This window comes from Pempheris klunzingeri, chromosome 12 (genome assembly GCF_042242105.1).
Source record: "Pempheris klunzingeri isolate RE-2024b chromosome 12, fPemKlu1.hap1, whole genome shotgun sequence".
In the NCBI taxonomy this organism is placed as follows: Eukaryota; Metazoa; Chordata; class Actinopteri; order Acropomatiformes; family Pempheridae; genus Pempheris; species Pempheris klunzingeri.
In genome coordinates this window covers 12,539,933-12,550,544 of record NC_092023.1, presented here as the reverse complement: position 1 = coordinate 12,550,544, position 10,612 = coordinate 12,539,933, and the positions used below count along the sequence as shown (strand labels likewise).

General features: G+C 42.0%; 1 protein-coding gene across 1 annotated transcript in view; it reads left to right on the top strand.

Annotated features, from left to right (window-relative positions):
* Positions 1-1,057: 1,057 nt before the first annotated feature.
* The window catches only part of LOC139210706 (actin-related protein 2-B-like), a 13,547-nt gene continuing 3,992 nt past the window's right edge, over positions 1,058-10,612 (top strand). Inside the window, exons 1-8 of the mRNA XM_070840835.1 lie at positions 1,058-1,171; positions 3,789-3,899; positions 5,817-6,032; positions 6,298-6,370; positions 6,999-7,135; positions 7,454-7,603; positions 9,422-9,567; positions 10,111-10,243. Of these exons, the coding sequence (XP_070696936.1) occupies positions 1,124-1,171; positions 3,789-3,899; positions 5,817-6,032; positions 6,298-6,370; positions 6,999-7,135; positions 7,454-7,603; positions 9,422-9,567; positions 10,111-10,243 (1,014 nt within the window). The 5' untranslated portion in view covers positions 1,058-1,123. The remainder of the gene's footprint in view (positions 1,172-3,788; positions 3,900-5,816; positions 6,033-6,297; positions 6,371-6,998; positions 7,136-7,453; positions 7,604-9,421; positions 9,568-10,110; positions 10,244-10,612) is intronic.

The window sequence follows — 10,612 nt, the reverse complement described above, 5'->3', positions numbered from 1 at the left end:
CAGTAGGAGCAGAATATATATCAGCTTGTGTATTCATTTTAATGCGCAATAATCTGCATAGTGCAAAGACGCAGGTCTGCAGTTTTAATTTCATACTAAGTACTAATCATTACTGCTCTTCAAATCGAGTGTTGTGGTTTATTTTGGTTCAAACTGACCGACACACAAACACACATACATTTATTCACTTAAGAGGCAGTTTAATTATGTTTTATGTATTTATTTTGTCATAAAACATGTCATGTTGTTTTGATGTGAAACTACCATAGTTGTTGTCGTTTTAACATAACATAAGAAAAAATGTATGTTCTGGATCTTTCATGAAGATGAAGATTCCTTCCATGGAAGTTTTAAAAAGTTTGGATTTCTTCTCTTTTTATCTCGTGGTTGTAGACAATCAGCCAATGAAGCTGGTTGTTTGGCTCCAGTTCTAACCTTCCTTTTTTTCCTCCACAATATTGTCCCACAACCCAAGTGAGAGTAATTTGAGTTGTCTGATTTAAAGCTCTGCAAGAGACAGTGGGAAATAAAACAACTGAAACTGCTTCAGAATGTCTCACATTTATTATTCAAGTTGTCATGTTTTTCATCCTTTACATCTTGATTACACTGTACCAGCAACAACACACATCTGTGTAAATCTGTGCAGTTACTGATCAGTGGCTGAACCTGTTGATCTCAAGGTTTTAGCTTTTATAATTTCACCAATCTTATCCTGTTTAAAAACTAATTATCTTTAGTCTGCATGTTGCATCTGGAGACAATGTTCCCTTATGACCAATTTTATTCCATAGATCTTTTTCATCATGATTGGCCTACCCCTAAATTCAAATTGACACAAACATGCTTTGCATGATTATCTCTCCAGTGTTTTCCCAATAATGCTGTAAATAATATGTGTAACTTTATCATAATTTTAGATATTTATAGTGATATTATAATTAAAGTATCATCACTTATCCGTTAAGCACTCAGTAGGTGTGTTTTGGAGGGAGTGACTGTCATCTGAGCTCACACCGGATGAGCACCCTTCCCTTCCTGCTCTCGGCCGGGTTGGTGTGTCTTCCTTCCGGCTTGCCGAAGAAAGTTGAGGGAGGTTCAGCGGCAACTGGGCTTTTACATAATGGACAGCCAGGGAAGGAAAGTGGTGGTCTGTGACAATGGGACCGGGGTAGGTTTGACACAATATTAATCCGTGGCTTGCTTTATCTGCACCGAGCCGTTATGTCGAGCGATTTGCTGAAACAGGAAGTGGAGCTGTCGGCGTCCAAACTAGCTAGCTAGCGTTAACTGGGTGGGTAGCCAGCCAGCCCTGTTAGCCTGCTAATTTTCATTCATCCAGACCCGACACGGAAACAGCACGTAGAGTAGGTGTAATTGTCAGGATAAAAGGTGAATACACAGGGGTGGCTATGAGGCTAATTAGGGCAGACGACTAGCTAGCTGCTCCTTTGCTACCATCGGGTACTAAGCTAAGGGAGCTAACAAGCTAACCTACTAGCATTTAACAGCTGGCTGTCTGGGTTACTGTGGCAGCTGCGTCGGTCATTTCAGTGATTTGTTTTGCAAACGATGCAGAATTTGCAGATTCATTATTACTGATGTATATTTGTCTTAAGTAACTATTAATTTAACTACCGTAAGTCTTACGCTGTGCCAGGTGTAACGTTAGCTAGGCCATGTCAGGTTAATAGAGGAACCACATTTTATGTTTTCCTGTAACGTTACAGCAGCTAGCACCGACTGCCCGGATAGAAATGTCTTAAGCAGTGGTTAGTAACTTTGGGCTTTGGGCTTTGGAAAGACCTCTCCACATGCATTTTTTATTCATGCAATTGTCCTTAATCATCCTTGATTTTACACATCTTTACGAGATATATTATGGCGTTTCACTGGTACTTTAGGAAATGTACATTTGTGTGAGAAGTATTACGAAATAAGTCGTTATTGGCATGATGCAGCGGTCACCAGCTCAGTGTTGGTCACTCCTGCACCATTAAGGAAACATTTTGGTGGTCATTCAGTCACAACATAGCTGACTGGTTTAAGAGTTCATTGGGCTGGCAACTTTGGGTTTTTTTTTAATGCTGCTGTGGTTTGTGGTCAAAAAGAGCAGTTTCTACCCCATCTGGCAAATAACAAACACTTTTCTGATGTGTTCTTATATTCAAGAGTTACTCATTGCACACAGCTAACACAGCCTCTTTTGTATCGTAGAGACTTCCTTTCTCCAGCGTGTCAGCAGTCAAAGAGGATGTCTGCTCAGCATGTTACTGACTAATAAGGCTTTTTTGAGATGAGTCTTTTTTAAGAGCTTTGTGCTAAGCCAGAAAAAAAAGCTCAGTGTCAGGGTTGAACTGAGAAGTCAAGAGGAAGTGAGATGAATCTATGAACCACAGACGCATATGTCACCAACACGTTTCAGAGCCCTGAGAAACGGTGTTTCACATCATAGTACACTGTAAAATCTGGCTGCTGAACTTTGCCTTGTATGGGTAAATTTCACTAAAGATTCTTCCACTGAGAATCGACACGGCAGGTGAACTGGTTCAGTCAGATGATTGATTTGAATAACATTTACAGACAGAATCATCCATCCATCCATTGTCTATACCGCTTATCCTTCAGGGTTGAAGGGAGGGAGGGGGTTGGCGTGGCGGCTGGAACCGAGATGCAGGGTACACCCTGGACTGGTCGCCAGCCAATCACAGAGACAAGCATTCACACTCACACCTACGGGCAATTTAGAGTCATCTAACCTGCATGTCTTTGGACTGTGGGAGGAAGCCAGAGCACCTGGAGAAAACCCACGCAAGCAGGGGGAGAACATGCAAACTTCACACAGGAACCCGGAACCTCCTTGCTGTGAGGCAACAGTGCTAACCACCGTGCTGCCAGACAGAATTAGTTTTCCTTATCTGTCATTCTTACAATCTTCAACTAAATTCCTGTGTGGGGGCAGAGCAGTAGTGAGTGTGTGCAAAATTAACTTAAATTAGTTAAACACTGCTTGCTGGATCATCTTTGAATCTACACAGTGGTAGTGGTAGTTTGAAAAACAGCCATTAATTTCTATGTTGTTTGTTGAAGAATCTAATATGCAAGAAATGTGTTAATTAGAGCTGAGCAAAATGTTGACAGGATATCAGCATTTTAATCTGAGAGAAGAGTATCTTTAGTCACTTTAGATCCTATCTTTTCCTGCAGTCTTACAGTTCAGTGGTTCAATTCTCTGAACTTCTGTAACTGAGCTGTAAGTGTCTTGACCTGCTTGGCCTTTATGTCACAGTACTAATGACAGTTTGTTAGAAAATACTTTTGCCACATTATTATTGGTGATAGTAGCTGTATTGTTATTATTTTCATATTGATATATCTTATTACTGTGGGTATTTTTAAATATTTTCAAGATTTGAGGTAATGATAAACTCACCAAAAATATCCTCAACCATTTCAAGACTGTATAAGATGAAACCACCCAATTGTATATTTCTGTTGTTAAAAGCTGTAGAGCAACCTCAAAACATTAAAGGTTTTTAAGGTCTTCTACCATTTTGCTGAAAGTAGGTGCTGGCCACAAATACTCGCACACACACATGGAGGTTCAGGTGCTGTACCATCGTTGGTTACCTTTTTTTTTTTTTTAAATTTCGGTCTAAATGCTAATTAAGTCCAGTGTTATCAGTAGGAGACGTCTCTCTGTACTGCACAGCTTATCTCATTGGTACTGAAATGCATTTCCTCATCACTTCCCCTCTGCTCTGGTTTGTCTTGTCTCTCTATTTTAGTTTGTCAAGTGTGGCTATGCAGGCTCCAACTTCCCAGAGCACATCTTCCCCGCACTTGTTGGGAGGCCCATCATTCGCTCGACAGCCAAAGTCGGAAACATTGAGATCAAGGTAAGAACTGTTTCACCAAATTTTCCTGATACCATCGTTTCATTTGACGAGAGAGTTCCGACATCATGGGTGAACCTGGTCAGGACATCAGTGGTTTAACACTGGAAACAAGTGAAAAAGCAGGATATGAAAGCACACATAACAGAGCAAAGTTAGTGTCAAATCAAAGCCAGAGGCCGTATTATTTCGCCCCAAAGGATCTGTTATAATTTTATAGCAGCCCAATTCAGTTCTGAAATCAATCCTCTAACCACAGCCTCTAATATCTTGTGTTAGACATCCTCCTTTTGCACACAAGATGATACAATAGTATCTCCAGTGCATCCCTGCAAATGTGAAATCTTTTGAATAGATACTGTAATTTTGGTAAAGATTTGGTGGTAAGGCAGCAGAGGTATACATTTCTTACAGGTTTCCATTATTTTAGTACAAAGCCTATCTCTATGCTTCTCCTGTTCTTTCCCTTTTTATTTATTCATCTTTGGTTTATCTATATATATATATCTGCCTTCCTTTTCCTCTTCATGTTTTGTCCCCCCCCCCTGATGAAGTAGAATGCCCAGAAGATGGTAAGTTCAGGTTGGTGTGTGCCTCCTGTTCTTGCCTGCTCGGGAGAGTTGTGTCATGTTTTGATGTCAACCAAAAATTAAGCTTTTTTAAATGTTTTTATTTATTTGTCCAGTGTGTTTTCTTCGTTTGTTTTCTTCCATCTTTTTTTTTTACTCACACAATAATTCCATTATTCTACATCCCAACTAGTTGGCTGTTTTTTGGCAGTGACTTTGAGTGTTGTTGGCCTGATGAGTGGCAGAGAGTCAGATAGTTGTACAGACCTTAATGCACTCCTCTGCAGGCTGAAAGTGTTGCAGAAATGGCTGTGATGAATCATAGGCCAGCTGTTATTGATGGAGTGCTAAAAGAGGTTTTGGCCCGATTCCATTTTCAGAGTCTCTGATCTGTGGGTGCATCCTGACAGCTATACTGTCACCCCTCAAGCCTGCTGCTATTTAAGGACTGAAATTATCACAACAGTTTTCAGTTAAAAAGAACTTAAAGTGCTGGCTGCAGCTAGAATGCTTGGTGCCAAATTATAAATATTGAGTGTCTATATGCGTCACAAATCTATTCACCCGACAGCAATGACTCTACGAACAGATTTTATGAAGGCATGTCCACTTCTGAGCATTCACCTTAGTACCTGTGCATTTTTCACCTTTACAAGTGCAGAGGAAGTGTCCAAACTCGAGCATGCATGGCAGACAGCTGAAAGTTGGAAAGACGGAAGCACATCTGTTTTTCTGTTTTTCCTTTTTACTTTTTTTTTATTGAGACCACATGGAGGCAATGCCTGTGACTGGTACTTTGTTAATGCCAAAGCACACAGGATGAACCCATAAAATGGCTGCCTTCAGTAGGCTTTTGATGTCTCCAAATGGAACGTGAGATGCTTGACTGTGTGGCTAACACTGAGCTCTAACCCAGCGATTGTTTACATTGCCAGGCTGCCTTGCATGCAGCTAGTTGAATGGTGCTAAAACAAGTGGTTTATTGTAGCTAGAGAGAGGCAGAAGTGTTTAAACGTATAAATGCATGGTAAATAACGGCTTGTTGTGCATGCTGGGAGATTAAATTTTAAAGCAAAAAGCTACTTTGGGTGAGGACATGAATGCATCTGTTATCTAACAGATGACTTGTCTCAAGGCGAGTGAAAGCTTGCTGATCCAGTTTGACTGATTTTATGAGACCAGCAGGCCGAGGGGGCAAGTTGAAATAGCTGATTATGTTGCCTAAAACAATGCTCTGCTCATCCCTACTCCCAGTGACTCTGAACGATCTGAGCTGAATTTCAGAAGTGAAGAGCTACACTGCTGAGCTTCTAAATATTTATCAGTGTTGACCTTTGACCTCTCCCTCCAGGACTTGATGGTGGGGGACGAGGCCAGCGAGCTGCGCTCCATGCTGGAGGTCAACTACCCCATGGAGAACGGCATTGTCAGGAACTGGGATGACATGAAGCACCTGTGGGACTACACCTTCGGCCCAGAGAAGCTCAACATCGACTCCCGCAACTGCAAGATCCTACTGACCGAGCCACCCATGAACCCCACCAAGAACCGCGAAAAAATCATTGAGGTATGTCGACATTTATTGCTTTCTAAGCATTAATATCCTCTTAATGGAGCAAAAAATTCAAACTGCCACCATTATGTACATTAGAAGAAACATAGTCAGCTGTTGAGGCCCTAATGTTGTGAGGGAAAAAATATATTATGGGGAGTTTTGGAGCCAGCAGCTAACAGCCACCACCTTAAATGTATTTTAAGGTGTTTCTTTAAGTGCCTTTTCTACAGAGATGATTTCCTATCAGATGTCTGATGTCTTCTGGCTTCTCTTGCAGGTGATGTTTGAGACCTACCAGTTTACGGGAGTCTACATTGCTATTCAAGCTGTGCTGACACTGTATGCCCAAGGTGAGAGGACACACATGGATACTTGTGCTGCAAGTATCCTCTCACCCACAAATTGGATTCACCCTGATACCAGCATTACGTCTGTGTTATAACTGCTAAGTCTCTCAGTAGCTCAGACACAGAAGCCTAGTCATTTTAATTGTTAAAATACTCTTGTGTGCTGGTATTTAACTACCACACCTTTGTCAAACAACTTGTGCTACGTTTTGTTTTATGGGGCTGCTTCCATACCAGATACGGTATTCTTTATAGACAGAAAGCCTAGACAGTCGCATGAAAGTCACTTTACAATTTTACAGTTACAGACATGATATCCTGACATTGTACGTATTGTTCTGATTTGTTAAAGCCCACCTGTGTGGTGCTTCAAGCAGGGCAGGTGAACTATTTGCATTTACAGCCCTGCATGAGACTACATTTATACCATTTTGTCTCCGAACTAGCGAGAAATTATTAGCAGCTAATTGTGAAATTAGATGTGTTATCTTTCCAGATTTTGGTGTGTTCACCCCGCCAAAGAGGCTAACTATCAGTGTCCTAAAGCACACACGGGATAAAACACACCTAGCTCGGTAGAAAGGTAGATTATTAACTATTGTGTTTGTGTGTCTGTCTGTGTGTGTTTTAGGCCTTCTGACCGGCGTGGTGGTGGACTCCGGTGACGGTGTGACACACATCTGTCCAGTGTATGAGGGTTTCAGCCTGCCCCACCTGACAAGACGCCTGGACATTGCCGGCAGGGACATCACCCGCTACCTCATCAAGGTATCCAGTCAGTTATGGCAGAGGAACAAAGAACACAACAGAAACTAACAGTGCAAATGAGCTAGCTAATCAATAGAGCATATCCTGTACAAATGTGTTATCATTTTCCATAATTGTTTGATCTTTTTGCGCTTTAGGAAGGGGAAACTGGCATCATTTTGTAAAAGGAAACAATGGGGTCTTAATTTTAAAAAAAAGATACAGCTCCAATAGTTCTTATTTTAATAAACATAGTAAAGGATCTCAATGAGTAACTCAAAGGAATAATGTTTTCTGACCCTCCGTCGCCATCTTCTCTTTCTCCCACTCTGTTAACAGTTGTTGTTGTTGAGGGGTTACGCCTTCAACCACTCTGCAGACTTTGAGACGGTGCGCATGATGAAGGAGAAGCTGTGCTACGTTGGCTACAACATCGAGCAGGAGCAGAAGCTGGCGCTGGAAACCACCGTGCTGGTGGAATCGTACACGGTAGATATTCGCACGTTTTTCAACATAGCAAGACACTGATGAATGTGCATAGACTTATACACGCAAGTAGGTTTAAATATAACATTATTTTACTAGAAACTGAAATGAGCCACATGTAGTGCATCAGTGCGCAGGTTGGTGGGACAGTCACTCTGTTCATACTAATAACGGAGGAAATCACTGATGTGGCTTTTCGTACCAGTTTGACAGTCATCTTACAGAGCTGTGTAACAGCGGTTGAGCTCATTATGTAACCTGGTGTTAGTTGTTGTCCTTTCATTGTGAGTGCAAATACAGTATCCAGCATGAAGCCTGCCTTTATAACGAGATGCTGCCCTCACATGGACATTGTGTGCATTATTCACTCCGTTGGGGGAAAAGCAGAAATGGCATAAAAAAGAGGTACAATAATAACTTGCACAGACATTTAAATAAAGACCCCAAAACTCCAGTATGTGTCCCTTTGGACAGTCATAGTGGCCCAACATTCGTAGATGTATGCAATCTCATCTCACTGTCCCCAAGTTTCTTATTCTTGATCTAATAAGTAGCCCATGAAACCATAATTAAAAAAAGAACACCTCCTATTAAAGAATTGGAGGCATGAACTAGATAAGAGACACAAGCTCAAGAGAACCAGTCAGGACACAGTTAGACTGAATATAAGGATAAAGAGGACAAAGAATGTTCTCGTTAATGGGATAGAAATGTGCAATAACTGCTAAAAACATTGAATTTACTCGTCAATATTTTGCTACACATTAAGCGGCTGTTGTTTTAGGGTGGCTATATTTACGTAAAGCAGGTAGTTATTTCTGTCCCCTGGGAAGGATTCCCACTTTGGTTTTGTTTACTTTTATTATGTAAAATGAGTTCTTTTTATGCACACTAGTTTAAAATTTCTGTTTTAATTTAGACTTACTGAAAGAATCCCTCCCAAAGGATTTATTATTCAGAAGTGGCAGTATTTTGCAGTAGTCAAAAAGACTGGGGTAACTAAATCTGTCTCTGCACTGAGCTAAGTAGACTACCACACGCGTGTTGTTGGCTCTGTCGGCTGCTTCAGGACAGGGCAGTGATGCTGACTAACTGTTTTCTCAGGGAGTCAAACATATGGGGGTGCAGTGCTCCTCCACCAGGCTTGCTTTTCTTTCCAAGGCCCTTTTCCCTGCAGAGGAAACCACAGAATCTAAACGCAGGTCCTGAAGTCTGTGTTACTGCACGCCTTACCGAGCACATGTTGTGTCTCAGAGCTCACTGACCATGAGTGTTTGGGTTAGTGTAGGCGACAGTGTGTGTGTAGGTGTGTGAACATGTATGTGTAAGTATGGTTTTGTGTGCATGAGTGTGCCGAAACAAGGAGGGCAATGTGACTGTGGCCGAAGGGCCCTGAACTGTGTGTTACATCATTTCCTGTGTAGCCACTTTGCGGCGGTGGCTGGGCTCCGCTTCCTCCCACTGCCCTCGGCTGAATGAAGCCTTTTTATAGTCACACACACATTCACTCTGCTCAGTTTGGAGCCTGCACTCTCTTTGCTTTAACCTGCTCTTCAATATCATCTGAGTCTTGTCGGGCTTCATTTTCAAACTGCATTTGGCACACATAAATATTTCTTTTAAAGCGGTTTATTGAGAGGTTTAAACTTCCTTTCATACATCACAAACAACCTTTGCAACCTTTGAACATCATCATTCTTGATTCGTACATTCAACATTTATGACTCTCTGTTGAGTCATACATTAAATCCTACCTCTTCAGTGGTGTCATGCTTTCTTTTTTCCTTTTCCTTTCATCTCATTCCTCCCACACGTCTCCAGCTGCCAGATGGTCGTGTGATCAAGGTGGGAGGAGAGCGGTTTGAGGCCCCTGAGGCACTGTTCCAGCCCCACCTCATCAACGTGGAGGGCGTCGGAGTGGCCGAGCTGCTCTTCAACACCATCCAAGCAGCCGATATAGACACCAGGTGAGGCCAGCTAAAGTGCACAGATACACTCCACTGTCGATGAAGACAGAGGCAGAATAGTCACTGTACTTTACTGAGAGTGAGTGAGGGTGTTTCTGCTCTAGCACACATTTATTCATCAACAAGCACACACACACACACAGATATGCAAAGTGGTGGCATCGACCCTGCAGAGCTCCCAATGACGGAAGAGATGGTTCGAGACATCAAACTAAATATTTCTTGCACAGCAGATTTCTGTATGGAAAGTATGAAAATTGATCTTTCGTCGTGTAAAAAAGTGGAAATATCCAAGAAAACGTACCATTAGAAGCCTAATATGTATATGAGTTGAATGATCTACGTTGTAGGATTCACCTTAAGTCACAAAGGGACTTAAATGTACAATGTTTGGAAAGTACATTTTCAGCATTTGTAGACTTCTATATACGTAAATATGTCTGTCTGGGAGGATCTTGTGGTTTTAAGATGCTTCTTCTCTCCCTGCTGGGCCTTGCTGGGTCTCTTTCTGTTCTCACCTTCTTTGTGTCTTCACGTCATCAGGCCCGAGTTCTACAAACACATCGTGTTATCAGGAGGATCCACCATGTACCCAGGCCTGCCGTCTCGGCTGGAGAGGGAGCTCAAGCAGCTGTACCTGGAGCGTGTGCTCAAGGGAGATGTGGACAAGCTTTCGGTGAGATGTGAACCCCTTAACGCCTCGTTTATGTAACTATACTGTTGACTCTGAAGTGCGTTGCGGAAAGAGCTAAAACTGCTCAGATGCTGTTTAAAGTGTGACTATGAAAACAGATAATACAGCATTAATTTCAGGTCAGATTAAAACTTGATGAGTGTTACAGTGGGACCAATGTAATGTGAAAAAAAAGAACTATAGGAGTCCATTGAACACTCAGATGAGTCAAAGTCTGGTTTTCTGCACCAGGCTTTTCAGTTGGTGTGAATTAGGATTTCCAGCCGATTCTCCTGGTTTGTGTAAGTTTTGGCTGGGTGTGGCCTCCCACATATGAGAGAGCAGTAAAGTGCCAGAAAGGCACAACAGCCA